This window comes from Anastrepha ludens, chromosome X, assembly GCF_028408465.1.
Source record: "Anastrepha ludens isolate Willacy chromosome X, idAnaLude1.1, whole genome shotgun sequence".
In the NCBI taxonomy this organism is placed as follows: Eukaryota; Metazoa; Arthropoda; class Insecta; order Diptera; family Tephritidae; genus Anastrepha; species Anastrepha ludens.
Genome location: NC_071503.1, coordinates 15,204,165 through 15,225,204, shown reverse-complemented (window position 1 = coordinate 15,225,204; position 21,040 = coordinate 15,204,165). Strand labels below are relative to the sequence as shown.

The 21,040-nt window shown below is 37.4% G+C and overlaps 1 protein-coding gene and 1 long non-coding RNA gene across 2 annotated transcripts; one reads left to right on the top strand and one right to left on the bottom strand.

Moving 5' to 3' along the window:
• Positions 1 to 10,114: 10,114 nt before the first annotated feature.
• On the top strand, positions 10,115 to 13,490 carry LOC128869294 (uncharacterized). Its single transcript, XR_008455252.1, has 3 exons — positions 10,115 to 10,228; positions 10,317 to 10,509; positions 11,547 to 13,490. It is a non-coding gene; the product is annotated as an uncharacterized LOC128869294 (long non-coding RNA).
• A 69-nt stretch (positions 13,491 to 13,559) lies between these two features.
• On the bottom strand, positions 13,560 to 19,618 carry LOC128869768 (splicing regulatory glutamine/lysine-rich protein 1-like). The gene is made up of 4 exons (XM_054112373.1): positions 19,592 to 19,618; positions 17,081 to 17,255; positions 16,695 to 16,995; positions 13,560 to 13,623 (listed from the first exon to the last, which is right to left on the bottom strand). The coding sequence occupies exons 1-4, from the start codon at positions 19,616 to 19,618 to the stop codon at positions 13,560 to 13,562; spliced, it is 567 nt and encodes a 188-aa protein (XP_053968348.1).
• Between the last annotated feature and the right edge of the window lie 1,422 nt (positions 19,619 to 21,040).

The window sequence follows — 21,040 nt, the reverse complement described above, 5'->3', positions numbered from 1 at the left end:
AACAGAATTGATCCTATTCTAAAACAAAAAGACGCTATCCCCTCACACCAGTTCGGTTTCCGAAAACAACATTCAACTGTGCAACAGATTCACAGAGTAGTAAGAAAAATTTCAGACGACTTCGATACGAAGAAATATTGCACTGCCGTGTATTTGGACATCGCGAAAGCTTTTGACAGAGTATGGCACAAAAGACTTCTAAGCTAAAAAAGCAGTTTACCACTTAACATATTTAATATCCTTAAAAGCCACAAGACTGATAGACCCTTCTTCATAAAATAAGACGTTGAGTGCTCTGTAATCTTGACGGCGACAGCTGGAGTACCTCAAGGAAGCGTACTAGGTCTCAATTGTGGTCAAACTGTGAAAATGAGCCTGTCAAACACGGTTTTCACGCTTTTATGGATGGCTCCAGGACCGAGCACGGCTCCGGCTCTTGGGTCTACGTGGAATCCAGCGCGACAAAACTGCACTTTGTTCTTGGAATGCATGCATCTGTGTTTCAAGCGGAGGTGTATGCAGTTCAAGAAGCGATGAGCTTCGTTGGTGAAAAAAGATGTTTTACCAATCCCTTCTGCAGTCATCAAAGCCACGGTTAGCAAATGAGTTACTACAACCCACAAGTGAGCTTGGCAGGCTGAGGGAAGCTGCAGATTTACAAGACTGATGTTACCTGTCATGTCGGATCGATTGTCGCAAATCCTCCTGTCATTAAGCAGAAGTGACTGCAGAAAGCTGGTTGGACTGATGACGAGCCACTTTCTGTGGGCGAAGCACTTGAAAAAGATGGGCATCTCAGACAGTGTACTCTGCCCAGCTTGTAAAGAGGAGGATGAGACGATGGACCACTTCCTGTGCATCTGCCCCGCCTTCGCTCGAATCAGGTTTGAGGTCTTTGGCACTGATGTGTTAAGAAGCGATCATCTTCGCTCCTTGGCACTTCAAGATCTACTCAGATTTCTTCGGAGATCGGGTAGATTTAAAGAAAATTAAAAGAGAATCCAAGTGTAGTACAATGGACTTAATTGTGTCTGAGTGCTTCACTTGCTAGTTGTCCCGACGAAAAAAAAAAATAAAAACAATTTACATATGAACGTGCGCGTATGAAGTTACTGTATTCACATGTATTATTCATATTATTATTCCGTAGGAAGTTTAGAATGTATGCTAGGACATAAAGTGGGTATACCATATATAGGTATATACATACTCTTTAGAGCAGAATTCATTTGCGTTTGCTGGAAAGAAACTCGTTCACTAGTGGGTATGTAGAAAATAAGTTTGTAGCACGCGAGTTACGTCCGCTACCGTAAACTCAACGGCTACAACAACACCAACAGGACAACCATCGGTAAAGCCACCAAGGGCAAGAAGCTACCCTGTCATCAACAGGGGAAATGCAAAAGCACCACGAAAAGGCTAAATTTGAGTTATATAAAATAAATTCTTATCTAAACCAAATTAAATTTATTTATATATATATATATATGTATATATATATAATTTGTGCGTACACACGATCTGGGTGTTTGGCCGAGCTCCTCCTCCTATTTATGGCGTGCGTCTTGATGTTGTTCCACAAATGGAAAGACCTACAGTTTCAAGCCGACTCCGAACGGCAGATATTTTTTATGGGGAGCTTTCCACAGAATGAAGTTATATGAAATTAATTGCGTAGTAAGGAAATCCAATATTGCAATACTTATTAATAAGCATGAAAATGTATAATTAAGAGTTAAAAACAAAATAATAAACACTTGTAATATTTTAGTCAAAAAGCTAACTACTTCGTTTTTTTAACTAAGTATTGGACGATACCGGGAAAAAAACACTCCTTTTCAAACTCAAACTTTAAATGAAGTCTTTATTACAAACATTTTCTCCAACAAATAATTGATTACATTAAATATTTCACATCTGGAGGAGCTTATTTCATCATCATCCAAATTAAGATTACACTGTGGAACAAATTCAGGTTAGCAAAAAAAAAAAAATTCTGAGAGTGGCGGGTGAAAATAGAGGCGAAATTAGAAGACCCGTATCGCGCCGTTTTTTTATGTTAGTTCGAATTTTTTTTCAATCGGCCTTCGAAGTTTGCAGTCAAATGCCGATTTTCAGTATATTGTTTCATAAGTACCACAAAAATTTTCGAAATCAATTTTTTCAAAAATTGTAATTGTTGCACAGGTCTCTAGCAATAATTTGGCCTTTACAGATTGAAAAAATATCAATTAGTCGACGAGTTATAGCCAAAAAACCATATAAACAATTTTGCTCCGAGTTCGAACTTCGAAGGCCGATTAAAAAAAATTCGAACTAACATAAAAAAACGGCGCGATAGGGGTCTTCTAATTTCGCCTCTATTTTCACCCCCCACTCTCAGAACGGACCTAATTTTTCCTAACCTGAATTTGTTGCACAGTGTTATGCTAGCTTGAACCTTTGTTTATCTTATATATTTGGCATCAAGCGGCTAACCATAGTAAAGTATTGTTTATTTGGACCATTTGTATATATTTGCCGTTATGCGGCTTACCAGAAGGCTATTAACTTACATGCATATAAATATTTGATTTCTTGAAGGAATGTGATGTGAAGTGATATGTGTATATAGTTACATAAGTCAAGGATATTTCAGCACACATGTAGCTATATTTAGATTCGTGTATACATATGAGAGGAAGATGTTGTTTTGTGCATTATTGTTTTCATATAACAGGTGTTACAGGTGGATTGCGCTATCGAGAGATGATTAACGGTTTTTTATGGCCGGAATAGGATCCTATTGATCTGGACAACGTTTGTTTTCAAAAAGACAACGCTACGTGCCACACATGCAACGAAACCATTGATCTTTTACGGGAAATGTTTCCGGACCGTATTATCTCTCGAAGAGGTGATCACAATTGGCCACCGAGATCTTGTGATTTAACACCTTATGACTCTTTCCTTTTGGGCCACGTGAAAGAGAAGGTCTACGCCAACAGCCCAGGGTCGATTCAAGACCTCAAAGATGGAATTTGTGAGGTAATCGAGGACAGAGGGCAGCCACTTTGCAATTCGGTTATGGAAATTTTATGAAAAGGATATTGTCCTGTAAGCGTGGTCGTGGTGGTAATTTGCCATATGTCATTTTCCACTATTAACGGCATACCTTCCTCTTTATAATGAAATAAACATCCGATCATTTATATAATATTAAAAAATAAGATGTTTCTTTGAATATCAAAATAACACCTCTTATTAAAAACCCTTTACGTGCATACATGCATATGTAATATATCGTGTGTATGTAATGGAAAAATGTTATGAATTACTTTTCACAAACGCACCGTGCCTTTATATTAATGTGGGCAAAATTCAGTGTGGCGCCTATAAAGTCAGTGTTCTAAAATCCCTTACAAGAAACCTTGTCGCAGTCTGGAAATGGGACGCGAAGTCCCGACCATAAAGACTTAGTAATTCTGGAATATAAAGTAAATAATATAATTGAGAGCAATAATAAACAGGTAGTAATGAATAAAGTAATTTTTGATAGAGCTAACAATATTATAACAGTGTCAAATAAAATTTTTGCCATTGAGATAAAATATAAAATAAAAATTATTTTAAAGTATAATAACGACTAAATTATAAATATAGACTGTGCAATACGTTGGGCTAAGGCCGATATTGTCAATTCATATATTTTGTCAAGTGATCAACTTGACTGTAAAATAATCATTTAACATCGAATAATGCGCAGGAATCATTAGAACTTGCAAATATAAAAATTACCTCTAACGATACAATATAGTAGAAACATACTTAACAAACGAAATAATGGGTGACCCTATTTTGGCAAATAAGATTAATAAGATTCTCTACGAAGATTAAGTTAAAAACATAATAATATATGAATTCGAAATCGTAAGAGATCATCATAGATGTAAGTATCACAGCCTTTTCGGGTGTTTGGCCAAGCTCCTTCTCTTATTTGTGGTGTGGTTCTTGATGTTGTTCCACGAATGGAGGGACCTACAGTTTCAAGCCGACTCCGAACGGCAGATATTTTTATGAGGAGCTGTTTCATCGCAGAAATACACTCGGAGGTTTGCCATTGCCTGCAGAGTGGCGAACGCTATTAGAAAAATGTTTTTCTTAATTTTGGTGTTTCACCGAGACTCGAACCGACGTTCTCTCTGTGAATTCCGAATGGTAGTCACGCACCAACCCATTCGGCTACGGCGGCCGCCATGATACTATTTACTAAATCAGTTAATGATACAATCGAAATCGGCAGGTTAGGTTATGTTAGGTTAGGTTAGCCTGGTTGGCAATAAGCCACGCATAGAGCTTTTGGTCCCTAGGGATACCAGATCGAGACCGATCTCTATGAATACCGAAAGTAGACATCATGTAGGATGTCAGCGCCTTTGGCGAATCTAAGTAGAGCTGGGAGATCCGCTATTGAGGCGTCCTCCAGACCCTCAAACAATGGCGCTCCCAGGCATTTTAGACGCGTTTTTAATAATGCCGGACAAACGCACAGAAAGTGTTCTAAAGTTTCCTCAACATCCTCTCTGCATTTCCTGCATTTGTCCGTCTTAGCAATGCCTATCTTGTGGGCATATGCAGCCAATAGATTATGGCCTGTTAGCATACCTATGATCGTTCTGCAGTCCTTTCGCGAGAGCGTAAGTACGAATTGAGTCAGTTTTTTGTCCTTTAGTTCTACGCATGGCTTTTGCTGTTTTGCATGTGATCAGGTTAGTCCACCTAGCTTCCACTCGCCTTTTCAAGTAGTTGTCCATTTCATTGTATATTGTATTTAGCGGTTTTGGTACGTCGTTCTCTTCTTCAAGTGGTACTCTAACAGCACTTTTTGCTATCTCATCTACTATTTCGTTCCGCATAATGCCTTTGTGACCAGGTACCCAATAGATATGCAGCCCAATGTTTGCGGCTAGCCTTTCTATGGCCTCCCTGCTCCGTCGAACATTTTTGGACTTAATACAGTACGATCTTATTGCTTTTATTGCTGCTTGAGTGTCCACGTATATTTTAATTGTTGAGTTCTTTCTTGTTCTAGTGTAGGCTAGCTCTGCGGCTTTCCCCACAGAAAAACTTCCGCTTGGTAAATACTGCTGTGGTGTGGCAGCTTGATAGGCTGCCTTATCCCTAGTTTTGAGCAGTAAATACCCGCTCCCACTCCGTCCAAAGTTTTAGAGCCGTCTGTATAGATGTGAAAAGTTCTATGAGTATCATTTCCAGAGCCGCCGTTGGAATGGTTTTCATCGCTCCTGTTATGCATAGAGCAGCGAGTCGCTGAATCCTTTCGAGTGGCATAAAGTATGTCAGTTTACTTGTCGCAGTTCACCATACTAAGGCCCCATACAGCAATATCGGTCTAACTACTGCCGTGTAGCACCAATGCATAAGAGAAGGTGATAGACCCCAAGTAACGGGAAATCGACAACAACATTTGACTGGGTCATCCGCATTACATAACTACATTGCTATTGTTTGCATTGATAAACAAAAATATTCCTTTGGGGAAGTATTAAGTAGCAAACCACTTATTTTATTCTTGATTGGCGCGAGAACCACTTACGTGATTTTAGCCGAGTTTAACAAAGCACGCCAGTCGTTTCTTTCTCGTTCTAAGAGGTGCCAGTTGGAGACACCAAGTGAAGCCTAGTCCTTCTCCACCTGATCTTTCCAACGCAGAGGAGGCCTTACAGGCATTAAATTATCGACTATAATCCTAATTTTCCTGTCGAGCTATAATAGTTATAACGACAACGTGAATGGCACTAAAGAGGCCACGACACCCAACAGGGCCAATAACTCCAATAAGCCAAGTCTAATGACCCAGTAAAACAATTGAGTTTGTTTTTGGCCGCGGAGCAGTTACTGCTAACAATGTAAGTCACTTTGACCATAAAATCAATTTCTTTCGGTTTTCTAATTAAGAAGCCGATAATTTATACATGTAAGTATATATGCATATATACATATATGAAAAGATATAATACCATGTATTGATAATATTTTATCTCTAAAACTCTCCACAAAAACGGATGCTGATGGTCTTTCAATTGTCTTTCACAAACGTTGTTCTGCTTCAATAATGATAGAATACAAGATTGCGCCTTCCGAATTCGCCGTGTCGTAAGAGGCCATGAATAAACAAGCAAAAGTAAGTGGTATTACTTGTTTGCCGAGCCACTCACAAAGATGTAACTTCTCCTACTTTTGTTTGTTTTATATTGCGAAGGAAGCTGACGCCAGACTTGTCAAAATCTCGAAAAATAAAGTAACTGTTTTTTAATGGCGCCGCCTTAGATACTCAATTCACCTAGGTTCAGCTCTTGCTCTGCCTCTCAAATTAAATTTTAATAAATCAATAGCCTCAGGTACCTTTATTGATGGGTGGAGAACGACAATCGGTACTCCAATTTTCAAACGTAGTAAGAAAACGGCGTCCTTATAACATACCAATTTCTAAGCTCTCGTCTGTATCTAAATCGTTTGAAAATATTGTCAAAGAAAGTATATATTTTGCAACGAAACGTATATCACCATACTAGCCTGGTTCTGTTATAGGTAAGTCCACATTTTCCAATCTACATCATTTTTATGAACAGTGTATTGCAGCTTTCTCAGCAGAGCAGTAAGTCGACTATAGGTACATATACCTATATGTATTCTGACTATTCAGAAGCATTCGATAAAGTATCGCACACAATTCTATTACATAAGCTTCTATATTTGGATTTTCATTTCGGTTTTAGGATTACATTTTTGTATCAGGAAAGTATTTTGCGTCGCTTGTTTTTTGTATGTACTCATTGTATCTCATTTGCTTGTGTCGTCAACGATATTCGAGTATGTACCCGTATGTAGCATCTAACTCCACTTATTTCAACCCCAACGGACTTATATAAAATTTAAGCTGATGTTAATCCCGATGTAGTATTATTAACAAAGAAATTTTAAGCTCAGGTATTAAAAAATAACTAACATTTTTCTTAAAAGTTATAATTTGTTTTTGATGCGAGTTTTTCACCTTCAAGTTATATAATATACATATGTATGTAGTCTTCATTCTATCTAAAGCGTACTCCGTCCTTGACTTTATCAGACAAAACAACTAGAACTTTGCAGAACTTACACTCTTAAGTTGCTATCTTATTTACTGTTTATTTCCGTTTACATTACAATATACCGTGTTTATTTGGACACGTTATCACCAATTCCCTTTTGACAGAATTGAACGAGTACAAAAAGTTTTTCTTATGTATCCCGCTTACTTCTAATTAATCTTAAACATTAAAGTAGAAGATCAAGTTTGTCGCTGTCTTTTTTGTTTAGTAGCGGTGGGCCATATAGCGTTTGCTTTTTGAAGCACCTATTTTTTTGAGAATGGTAACACAAATGACATGTGAAATGTGTTCAAAATTTACTTAAAGGTGTGACATTTACGAAATGGGACGCTATACGCTTGAACAAAATTAGGAAATATTGAAAACCTATTTCCAAAGTGGTGATTCTTCTTCTTCTTCCGCGGTTACAGTAAATGGCGAGCGTTACCGTGACATGCTCAACGAGTTTTTGTTTCCAAAAATTGAAGAGGTGACATGGGAGACATTTGGTTTCAACAGGACGGTGCAACTTGTCACACTGCCAAAGTAACACTCGAACTTTTGGCTACCGTTTTGGAATTCCGATATCAATTGGCCGCCTCGGAGCATTTATTTAAGCCCGTTGGACTATTTTTTGTGGGGAGCCGTTAAAGACAAATGCTATGCGAACCATCGAGATGCTTTGAAACACGAAATTAAAGTTGGCATTCTTGAAATTCGAGCCCAAACAATCGAAAATGTGCTTAAAAATTGGGTTGATCGAATGGCCTACTGTAAAGCCAGTCGTGGCAGTCATTTGAACGATATTATTTTTCATTCATAAACGACAATTTTCAATCTTCAAAATAAAAAAAAATACCAGTCTATCGGTTAGACGCGATAGAAGTGAAACCTTCCGTAAAACAAACTGAGAGAGAATGAGATGAAAGCAGCATTAGGAGCGGGATAATTATAGGTTCATTATAATATTGCTATAAAGTTCATATTTTATTTTCTTCATTTTATTATTATTCATCCTCAATGTTTTCAATTTCAACAAATGATACGAGTGGCTTATGATAGGTAAAATATGATACAAATGCTTTGGTTTCGATGTTGTCAACATATCTTTGAAATACCGCATCAATTGTTATTTTTGAACGTGTTGTTGATTCAGTGCGATTGTTACACATTTTTAATTTGAATGTTGCATTGAGAAAGTCAATTAAAGGAACCGCTGTGTCCAATGCAAAATTTACGATAAAATCGCCACTTAAAATCATTGAAACTTTATCGTAATCTTTTCTAAGTATCCGCGATACTTCTGGTGTATACTTTATTTTTTTTTTTCTGTCGATATTCACAACACTTTTCTGCATTATTTTTCGGCATAATTGCGGTAAATATTTGAAATGAAAATATTAACGAATATAAAAATACGGACGCAATACAGCACACGCGGTTGCTATTATGAGCGTCCTAAGGCGTATATTACACAGACGTACTAACATACACACAAACATTCGTAGGACGCTTGGTCTAAGCAAGTATTAGGTAGTGTAGTATAGGTATACATAATGCCTTCTCGCTCATCGTGGCCCCGTAATACGCAGGCGCGCACACATACGTACTAGCATACATACAAACATACATACGTATGACGCTTGAACTAAACACCAAAGCAAGTAATAGGCAGTGTAGTATACATACTACAATACTCACTATACTAGCGTGGCTCAGCAGTACGCAGCCACACACATATACATACGTATATCAACATATAACGCTTCGTAGCCAAGAGTGTCGCTTTTTCGTTTCATCGAGCCTCAAATCACTCCCAACGATTCTAAAGAGGTTTTCACTTCAAAAAGTTTGAAAAAATATTGATTAGTTTTTTTTTTATAGCCAATTCAAAAAGCAAATTTTACATGGCCCACCCTCTATTATCAAAAGGCGACCGCCGTAGCCGAATGGGTTGGTGCGTGACTACCATTCGGAATTCACAGAGAGAACGTAGGTTCGAATTTCAGTGAAACACCAAAATTAAGAAAATAATTTTTCTAATAGCGGTCGCCTCTCGGCAGGCAATGGAAAACCTCCGAGTGTATTTCTGTCATAAAAAAGCTCCTCATAAAAATATTTGTCGTTCGGAGGCAGCTTGAAACTGTAGGTGCCTCCATTTGTTGAACAACATTAAGACGCACACCACAAATAGGAGAAGGAGCTCGGCCAAACACCCAAAAAGGGTGAACGCGCCAATTATATATATGGTATATATATATATATTTATATGTACATATAAATATCAAAGGTGAAATTGACATTTATGTTGAAATTTATGAAGGATTCATTTTTCGGATCCTACTAGGTCATCATCAAGACGCACACCACAAATAGGAGGAGGAGCTCGGCCAAACACCCAAAAAAGGGTGTACGCGCCAATTATATATACATATATATTTATACTAGGTCCTTACCTAATAAATATATAATACATGCGTGCGTTTTGAATAAATTTAGAACAAACTATTACTCGTTCTCTTCATGAACTCGATGATATTTCGAATTTTATTGAACTCGGTTTTGCTCTATTAAAGGTGATAGCACTTGAGCAACAACGATATATGTATGTATATTTGGTTATTGTAAAATTGATTTTTAATATTAAAATGCCCGTGAGAATGTAAACAATCAAACAAAGCAACCAGAAGGAAGCTAGCTGCTTTAACAATCAAGACACAAAATCGCGAAAATCAATTGCTCTAGTCACTAGAGTCTAGTGCCATCCCTTTGAATTAATTTGCCTTAGTTTCGCCCGTTTGTCTGTTCGCCTTCCAGAGCATCATCAACCGACCTCTCTTCTCGAATGTTGCGGCGCGCGTGTATGAGCGACGCGAGTGTGACGAAATAGTTGGTGGCGTTCAAATCAAACAGCAAATATTGAGCATACCAGCGTGCAAACGTAGGCCATGTCAATGATAAAAGGTTAGTCCACTTTATAACTCTCCGTGTATCGGACGTTTGTGCCGTTGCGTGTTTTGTGCCTTCGCAGACACAACACTCGCTCCTCTCGCCTTAAGCTCTTGCAATATCAACCAGTTCTAATGTGTTTTAACGTTTGTGTGCGTTCAATGAAATATTAAAATATGCATACACATGTTAAATATTTATGACAAAAAAAAAAAAATAAGCGAAATCTAAATTTTCCAGAATAACGCCAAATAGTGCTTATATGCTGACTTATGTTAAGCAGAAACAATTGCCCGTTATGATCAAGGTTTTAGCAATACAATTCAAAGAAGAGTAATAATAATAAACAAATAAAAAAGATGTGCATACGGTGCTAACTCAATCGCATATGCATATGTGCTCATGTGTTAATGTCATATGCATTTACAATAAGGTATATACGCTGCGGAGAAATCCGCAGATATCGAACTGGTTAATTTCTAGTGAATTTAGAACCATGACTGGTTCCGCCGCTAGCGATCTCCCAGGAAGTGTTAATTATTTCACGCTGCATCTTTTATTCGATTATTCCCAAGTATTACTAAACTTGTCGGTCTGCATTTCTTTTTGGATGGTTCCGAACCAATATTAAATTCGGCAATCATATATGCGAGTATTAAAATAATTAGAGGTTTTATTTGTATTTCATTTTCTATTTGTACATAATTTTTAAAATTTAGTAATTTACATTTTATTAAAACTCACTATACTGAATTAGCCGCCGTAGCCGAATGAGTTGGTGCGTGACTACCATTCCGAATTCAGAGGGAACGTAGGTTCGAATCTCGGTGAAAGACCAAAATGAACATAAAGTTTTTTCTAATAGCGGTCGCCCCTCGGCAGGAAATGTCAAACCTCCGAGTCTATTTCTGTTATAAAAAAGCTTCTTATAAGAAATATCTTCCATTCGGAGTTGGCTTGAAACTGTAGGTCCCTCCATTTGTGTAACAACATCAAGACGCACGCCACAAATAGGAGGAGCGCTGCGGTGATACCACTGCAAGACTTTGCGTCTCAAACGAGCTGCAAACGGTTACGCATTATCGACTCTTTTGCTTAAGAATATTTGAATTTTTGAAAATATGTCGCGCACCTAACGTTTTTATAAATCAGCCATTCGGAACCATAATTTTTTTTCACTAGCTCAAGTTTTCCCTGCAGGGCAGTACACATATTTGTGTCAGCAAACTTCATACATAGATATAGTTACGCATATTTCTAAATTTCTATGTATGAGTATTCATGTAATCGGGTAAACTCGGCAAGTCGTGGCTACTATTGCAGCAATAAAAGGCCGCACGGTGGTGCGTTTGATAAATTTATCCGCACGTAGTGCATTGAGAAATTTTAACATATGTATGTAATTCAATATGGTTTAAGTTAATTTTTTTACGCGAAAAAGTAAGAGAGTTAAAATTATATTTTTTAAAGGGAATCCATGATAAAATTTACGCTTTATTGACAAAAGCGCTAGTTCGTGAAATGTCTTTTTTAACTTTATTGAAGTATACGTTTTATAAAAACAAAACAAACTTGGGATATATTTTGATAATACTGCACCAACGAATGCGTATGAGGATAGATTTTTATTTAGCAACAAATATTATAAGTTCTATATAAAGTGGGTAATCTAAATGGTTACACCGCTGACACAAAAATCTCCCTCTACATATCCGAAGCCTTCGCACGAGCTCGCATCAATCCATTTTAAGTAATGTAAAATCAAGTTCGTTGCTTATGTTAAGTGGCTGCCGCACGTAATGATGGTTTTGTATATGCCCATCTTCAGCTTGCTAAAATAGATTACATACAGCTGGGATAATGGTTTAACAATAATTTGGTTCTAGCTTGCCGTTGGCAGAGAAAGTGAGTATACAGTTCTTTCTTATTTTACTCTATGAATAGTATACGTACTACCAGTGATTCTGTAAGGTTGCAGGGATATTGGGCTAGTTATTAAAGTTAATGTCGAATTACAATAATTTTTATTGATAAACAATACATTATAAACATTATAATTTATTTTGATAAATCTTATCAAAATAGATGACAATTGCAAATATACCAAAAATATATTTTATAATAGAGTGGAACTTATATTATTTAACAATCCTAGAAAGAACAACCCCTTGATTATAATCACTAATGCTACATTGCTTTTGAAATACAAAGTGCAGTCCACATGCATTTATATGAGATTTTAATTTAGTATCTCTGTTTTGTCGGCGGCCGCCGTAGCCGAATGGGTTGGTGCGTGATTACCATTCGGAATTCACAGAGAGGTCGTTGGTTCGAATCTCGGTGAAAGCAAAATTAATAAAAACATTTTTCTAATAGCGGTCGCCCTCGGCAGACAATGGCAAATCTCCGAGTGTATTTCTTCCATGAAAAAGCTCCTCATAAAAATATCAGCCGTTCGGAGTCGGCTTGAAACTGTAGGTCCCTCCATTTGTGGAAAAACATCAAGACGCACACCACAAATAGGAGGAGGAGCTCGGCCAAACACCTAACAGAAGTGTACACGCCAATTATATATTTTTCTTTTTATCTGTGTTTTGTCTATTGAGCAAAAAAGCTGTATAAAAAAGCCGTAAAATAAAGTGATATTGTATGTATGCACATGTTGTCAAAGCACTCATTCTGAGCTTTCGAAAATGTATATATAAAATTATCTCTTTATTGTGAAATTAGCTCTTGGTGTAAAATACGCTGGATTAAGTGGAGATACCTCAAAAATATCAGTTTTAACTCTTTACGTACATGCGGTACGCAATAAAACCCCATCGAGGAGCAATGTTTAGTAGTTTAAATCGTTCTTTAGTTAAAACACATAAAATAGTTTTATCCGGCTAACTTTTGTGGGTCACTCTACTGTGCGTCGCATTGAATAAAAAAACACACAAAAAGACGGACGTAAAATGTAAAAAAAAATAATGAGTGAATCACCGGAAGTGCGTTTGCGCGTGCGTATCGGGATAAGTATGTGTGTTTGTTTACTTAGCAAATTCGGGGTGAATTCCTTAGGAATATAAGTACTACGTGAAAATGTGACACAACAAGTTTTGTATTTATGCCGTCCAATATTACAAGTAGTAACTTGCGGCTGCAAATGAGCGGACATGTGCATGCATTGGTTTGCTGACACCAATTGTAATACTTACTTATGTATATAACCACATGTACACATATGAAATGAGATGTATAGAATATATGTATGTATAGATTTGGCATCCGGTGAATGTACAGTTGCTCGTTTAAGTAAGTACGCGGTCCTTTATGCCTTTGAACTTCGTGAAAAAAAAAATTATATATTTCCTGGGCAACATGTCACAATTTTACTTTAGAATAGAGTTATAGCCAACACTGCCTATTCAACGGAAAAAACAGTATATTTTTTCTTTAATATGAATATAAAAGTCCTCAAAATTTATTTTGAATATTGTGTTAAGCGCGAAATTCGCTACACGAGACACTTGTCACACAAGACGAACATTCCTGATTGATCAAGCTATTTGAGTAAATAATGTATGGGCTTGAATGAATTATAAGAGATAGCTACACCTAGCGGCCGCCATTTGTAAACAAAAAATAGGTGACGACTATGACAAAATTTGTACAATAAATTTTTGCTTTGGTTCGGGTTCCATTGAAAGTTTAGGAAAAATTTTAAATTAATAAAATACATATGTTCAATATACATACATACATATGTATGCAATTCAGTATTCTTTATTAATTTTAAATAATATTGAAACTCTTCCGGCTTAAAATTAGCCGACTGCAGCCTCTGTAAAAATCGTCATACATACAAGGTGTTTGCTCATTCCATACAAATCTTTTAAAATAAATAAATCTATTCAATCAATAAAATTTACTATTATGCACAACTTTGCAGTTGTATTGTAATCCGTCAAAGACTCTTATCATTGCTTGCTTGAGTTTTGATAAACCATCTACGGTGAGGTAATTTACCCATAAAAACTCCTGCTCCTCACATGTATTTTCCTTCCTGATCTTGTGAATCTGAGAGTACAGCTGCTCTGATATTGTGATGCTAAGAGTACAGATGCGCAGATGCATTCTGCTAAGTTCTCCAAATCATCATACACCAAACAAAGCAATTTAGTGAGTAAAACACCACAAAGTTCTGCGTATAACTTAACTCCCAACTATTAATTATACATCCATCTCTCTTTTTACACGTTTTGTTTTACACTATTTTAACACGGTTCACTACACGGTTCACTATAAAACTTTTTAACACGAAATTTTCGTACTTGCATGAACCTCAAAACACAAAATGTTTTTCTAAACAAAACATAATTCTTAAAAGAATGTCTTATTAAAAACAAGTTCATGTAACTTAAGAGCAATAAGTACATTTTAGAACTAATCGAGTCCATCTAGCTATCGGATTTTAAATTTAAATAAAACAACGAAAATTCAAATTGATTGAGTAACTTTTATTATTTTTTCTGCAGACATTTGCAATCAGCCACAACTGCGCCATAATTCGCCCATCCGTAAACACCAATTTTGAATGACTAGCTAAAGGACTTCGGTCCGTGTCTCGTAAATAACTTTGGTAATGTTGGCTTCCAATGCCTCAATCGGAGCTGGTTTATCCACAAAGCATTTAAACTTTTCCATATGTATGCCAACAATTAAAAGTCCAAAGGTGTGATATCACACGATTTAGTTCGCCAATCCACTGGTCCGACGCCAGAGATAAATTGCTCACCGAAAGGATGACGCAGTAAATCCATTGTTTCACGGGCTGTATGGAAAATAGCAATTTCCGGCATTGAAAAGTCATTCATCATGGCACGATAGCGTTCGCCTTTCATGTTACATTAGCGCCAGACTAGTCTTTGAAGATCAATGCCATCGCAGGGCATAGGCCGCACCAAGCGGTGGTTTTCAATGGATGTAATGGCTGTTTTTGATTCGCTTCGGGTTGCTCTTCATTCCAAAAGCGGCAATTTTGCTTATTGACGTAGTTATTAAGCCAAAAACGTAGGACAATTATGTACATCGTAAGTTGGCCTTAGCGCGCGATGAACACTTTTCACATAGCGTCACTTTCATAATACAATTGTAGGATTTGTAAACGTTGTAAAAGTTTTTTCTATTATGAAATGTCACTGAATACTAAAAAAATTATGTAATTAGTTTAGCAGGAGTCACGCGTGATGTGTCAAAAAACCCCTATTGAAAAAAGTACCTCCAATCTGATCACCCTTTATAGTAGAAGCTCAAGACTTGAACATACTCGTAGCCTGCGACATTAAAAAAATGTTACCTCGATACTTCCAACGTTTTTTGTTTTGTCTTTCTCTTTTGCTCTTTTCACGTCATTCTGGTATTGACGATGTCATTCTGGTAATGACATTTTTTTAGTTGAATCAGCTGACTCAGAATATGGGGGAAGTACCGTCTAATTAATTTGCTGATGAAATGACAGTTTTGCATTAACTTGTGCATGGTGTGGTCTCATAATGGCGAAGCGAATATTTACGCTGTCTATAAATACAATACTGTCCAATAACAGTCCATAAAGAAGTTCTTTACGCGATTCGAATCCGCCAAACAAAGGCCAAACACATACCAATTAAAAGTGATATGCTAAAAGAGAAACCGAGTTATTACATGCCAAAGTTCAGGAAAAGCCTGGAAGTTTCGACGCTAGCAGTGGTTGGGTTGCAAAATTAAAAACGGGGCATGGAATACGATGGCAAAAAATTTGCAGAGAAAATTATCAAATAAGAGTAATTCCATCGACCCATTTTTGGACAAATTTAACAAAACTATTATGTTTCAAAAGTAAAAATAATGGTTATTGGAAAATCGGGGAATCCGCGTTCATTAAAAAATTTTACTGATTGTTGTGTACAAAGTAAATAAAAGTGCTTGGATGACTTAAGCTTTATTTCAAGAATATTTTCACAGAACATTGGCTCCAGAGGTATGTTCATTTTTTGTCAAAACAAAGAATCCTCTTTTAATCAAAAATTGCTTAAATAAACAGGTAAAATAATCCCATTGTGCGGAAAATCTTCTGGAAAAATTACTGCAGTCCACCAAAAGAGCAAGCAAATTCGATAAAACTTTCGTCAAAACCCAATTCTAGCGAACCTAGTGAAAGACTTGGTTGATAGTTAAAGACTTGCTTGTCTTTGAAAAGATATAAAAATTTATTTTTTTGAATTCAATTTTAGAGTAGGTCTTAACACTATTCTAATACTGGAATGACTACCAACATATTTGACAGTCGTATTTATACTTATACCTCATCTTACTGTTTCAGGTACACGACTTGTATATTAGTTTCTTTGTAGCTGTTTAAGAAAAACATGTTCATCTCTTGTTTTTCTTACAATATATTTACGTTTTGATATTCTTAAAATACATATGTTTATCATATGTTTATCTTTTGTTATTCTTAAAATACATATGTTTGGATTTGTTCAGGCCCACCTGATTATACTTATAATTTACTTAACTAGTTTTATTTATTATTTGTGAATGAAATCATTCCTTAACTCTCCCCTTCCTAAATTAAATCGTCCCGATTTATACCGAATTAATGTTAGTTCCTTGGCGCCTTTGTCTCCGCTACTCTTTTCATAATCTTTGCTGGTTTCCTTTGTCTTCTCTTTATCTTTGTTTTTTTCTTTCTCCTTTTCCTTCACCTTCTCCTTTTCTTTGTCCTTATCTTTCTCCTTATCTTTGTTGTACTTGGCACTGTGTTTAGGTTTATCTTTTGCATTCTTGTCTTTATCTTTATCTGCATCCTTATCCGATTTATGATCTTTGTCTTCCTCATGGTTGTTAAGTTGTTGTTCCGCATGAGTTTTGGTTGTTGGTATTGGTTGGTGAACTGGTCACTGTTACCTCTTGTTCTTTTCTAATTTTTATTGTTTCTATTCACGTCGTAGTAGTTGTTTTGATGCTGAGTTGGTTGCCTGAATGTTGTGTTTCCAGACGTTGTGTCCTGGCCTCTGGTTTTGGTAATTGTGATGGCGGCTGATTATAGTTGTATTTCTGCTGATACATGGGACGTCTCTGGTGATGTTGTTTCTCATAGTAGTGTTTATTGTTGGTTGGATGAATGTTCTGTTGTGCATAACCTAGACGTGGCTGAAAACATTAGAAAAGCTTACGCATACTGAAAACATTAGAAAAGCTGATTGACTCGGTTATCAGGAACAGCATACCCCACTCACGTCTGTCCAAATCGCAACATGCCTACTGTAAAGGAAAATCTACAGAGACGGCCCTAAACTCACTGGTCACATCAATTGAAAGCTCATTTGAAGTTAAAGATTATACACTGGCAGCCTTTTTAGATATCGAAGGAGCTTTTAACAATATCCTGCCTAAGGTCATAACGAACACGCTGTCAGACCTGCGCATTTCCGGAACCTTTGTGAATTTCATTGAGCAGTTGCTTACGAGCAGGTTCGTGAACTCGACGTTGGGCTCTTCGGTGATGCGCAGATCTGTCTGTAGAGGTACTCCTCAAGGCGGGGTACTTTCTCCTCTTCTGTGGAATCTAGCAATGAACAAGTTGTTGTTGGATCTGGAGGAGAGGAGAATTAAGGTTGTGGCCTACGCGGACGATGTAGCTATATTAATAAGGGGGAAGTTTCCAGACACCCTCTGCAGTCTAATGCATAGAACCTTAAAATATGTGGATACTTGGGCCAAAACATGTGGTTTGAGCCTGAATGCGGCCAAAACGGAACTAGTGTTGTTTACAAGGAAATATAAAATTCCCGACTGTCGGCCTCTGACACTCAACGGAACTCTTTTGCTGGTCGGTGAAAAGGCCAGGTACTTAGGTTTAACCCTTGACAGGAAACTTTCATGGAAGCTGAATGTTCAGGAAAGAATAAAGAAGGCTGCTACGGCGCTTTATTCCTGTAAGAGAACTGTAGGCTTAAAATGGGGATTAGCCCCCAAAATAGTGCACTGGCTATATACGGCCATTGTCAGACCAATTATGACCTACGGAGTCCTGGTCTGGTGGCCATCCCTTGATAAGAAAACTTCCATTAAGAAACTAGATAGTATTCAGAGGGCGGCAAGCCTCAGTATTACTGGGGCGCTCAAAACAACGCCAACTTCGGCTCTAAGCGTTATGTTGCATCTATTACCAATTGACCTATATTGTAGACAACTGGCCGCCAAAGCGGCTCTAAGATTGAGGGAATCATCGATGCTCAAGACAAACAAATGGGGACACTCGCGCATACTTGGGATGTTTCCAGGTATTCCTAATACCACCGACTTTTGTGACTCGGTGAATACATACCTAGACAGGCCTTATACAGTCCATTTTCCATCCAGAGAGGAATGTGTGAATGGGTTAACAAACAACGAAAACGGGGTTAGTATATATACGGACGGCTCAAAACTCAATGATCAAGTGGGAGGTGGTGTATATTCGGAAACTATTTTCGCCAATTTATCCTTTCGCTTACCTGATCATTATAGCGTATTCCAGGCCGAAATCCTGGCAATCTCAGAAAGCCTTTTAATGCTAAATAAAAGCGTAGTCACTGTTAGAGATATCTTCATTTATTCCGATAGTCAGGCAGCTCTGAAATCGCTTCTATCAAGCAAACACTCGTCTAAGACAGTAAAGGAGTGTTACAAATTATTAACAACACTTGCACAGTACTTTTCTATTAATCTACTCTGGGTGCCAGGACACAGTAACATTATAGGTAACTGTAAGGCAGATGAGTTAGTTAGATTAGGCTCCTCGCTCCAAATTAGTCAGGACAGGCTTGACATACCTATGCCCTTGGCAACATGTAAACTTTTGATAGACAGATACACCATTAGTGCTGCTAACTCCAACTGGAGGCAGTTAAACACCTGCGCTATAAGTAGGCTAGCGTGGCCCGAATGGAACATGGGTCGCACTAAGAGTCTACTTAAGTTAGGCAGGAGGGATCTAAGGATTGTAGTAGGTGTCCTATCTGGGCACTGTCTAATAGGAAGACATGCCAGTAGATTAGGGGCACCATCTAATGACTACTGTAGAAGCTGTCAAGATATAGAGGAGGTAGAGACAATCGAACACCTTCTATGCGGGTGCATGGCTCTGTGTAGAAGGCGGTGGAGATTGCTCGGTTTCGCTTTTCTGGACAGCATTGCAGATGTTGCAAATCTCAAACTATCTAGTATAGCTAGCTTTTTAAAGGCCACACAATGGTTTAGAGAGGACCAAGTTGAGTAGGATAGGACAGTTCCGGTGGTATCACAAGGGGCCTCTAACTGGCCTAGGTGCGTCGTAGGACAGCCACTTCACCTAACCTAACCTAACCTAGACGTAACTTTCGATGTTCGTCTTCGTGTTCTATGGTACGGGCTACTGCAAATGCATGCTCTAAATCCCTTATAGGATTTCTGTATAGCGTGGAACGGATATATGCCTTATTTATTCCATCCTTAAACATTCTTACCGCTTCTTGTGTTGCCTCGTCAGTCATAACTTTAATCACTTCTTGGCTATGACCAGACGTAGATATTTTTGACGTGATTTATTCACGTTGTCATGGAATTAACTTAAATTGTGTTTACTTTGTGTGAGTCTCTTCATCTCGTCCTGCAACACATATAAAGGCCGTTGATCAGCAGAGGTATAGTCCAATCTATTCCTGATTGCATCAATATTAAATATTGTGTTATGGTTGGTCAACACGTCAGCTGCTGCACCTTATATTTTAGTTTTTGTAATTGATAGAGCTTCTCCGTATCTGTCGGAATTCCTATGGTTACTAATTCCATAAGTAAGTCTAGAGACATCTTCCCTCCATACGCGGTAGACGGAAATGTTGCCGTCAAATACCAGTAGTGCTTTAAAAACGTCCAGGTTGATATCGGTTGGATTGGTATAAGTTATGTTGACTGGTTCTAATCGTTCTGCTGCTTGTGGAATCGTTGCTGGGGTAACTTGGATCTGATATATCCGGGCTCTTAATGTTGCATTTTCTGCTTGGATACTCTGAAGCATTACTTGCAAATTTCCCATCTGCTGAATCATGGTGTTCACGTCGATTTGTTCCATAACGTCAATGGTGTCCAAATTTCTTCGTTTAATACGTTTCTCCAAACATTTTCTCATCTGCTCCTTTCTATGAGATTTAGATTACTGTTTTTATTTTTTTAATAGAAGAAACTCGAATAGTTCCTTCCTTTCCTTACAGCCTTTATTTTTTTACATAAGATTTTGTCCTTTATTATGAAGGATTACGTATGTATGTCCTTACTGCGACAAGGATGACTATTTTTTGCTCCGATCACTGGAGCATTAAAGTATATGATACTCCTGGCAGGATCGCCAGTTACAGACTTGGTTGATAGTTAAAGACTTACTTGTCTTTGAAAAAATATAAAATTTATTTTTTTGAATTTAATTTTAAGGTAGTTCTTAACACTATGTTAGTACTGGATTGACTGCCAACATATTTGACAGTCGTATTTATACTTATACCTCATCTTACTGTTTCAGGTACACGACTTGTAGTTTTCTTTGTTTGCTGTTTAGGAATAACATATTCATCTCTTGTTGGAGTTTACTCCTTAAGAAACGATATATGAGGCCCATGGTATGAAAAATATGGGTAGTAAAATCGTGTGAATCACCGGAAGTGTTCGCTGACGGAAGTGACGCGTTGCCCTTTTTCTATATTCTAGTGAGAAAAAGCACTGCCTACCTTGTGGCGCTACTTTGTTGGTGCAAACTTGTAGGAAATATATTTTCGTTGTGGGTGCTAATTTCTAGTGAGAAAAAGCACTGCATACCTTGTGGCGCTTGTTTGTTGGTGCAAACTTGTAGGAAATATATTTTCCTTGTGGGTACGAATTTCTAGTCAGAAAAGGCACTGTATATCTTGTGGCGCTTGTTTGTT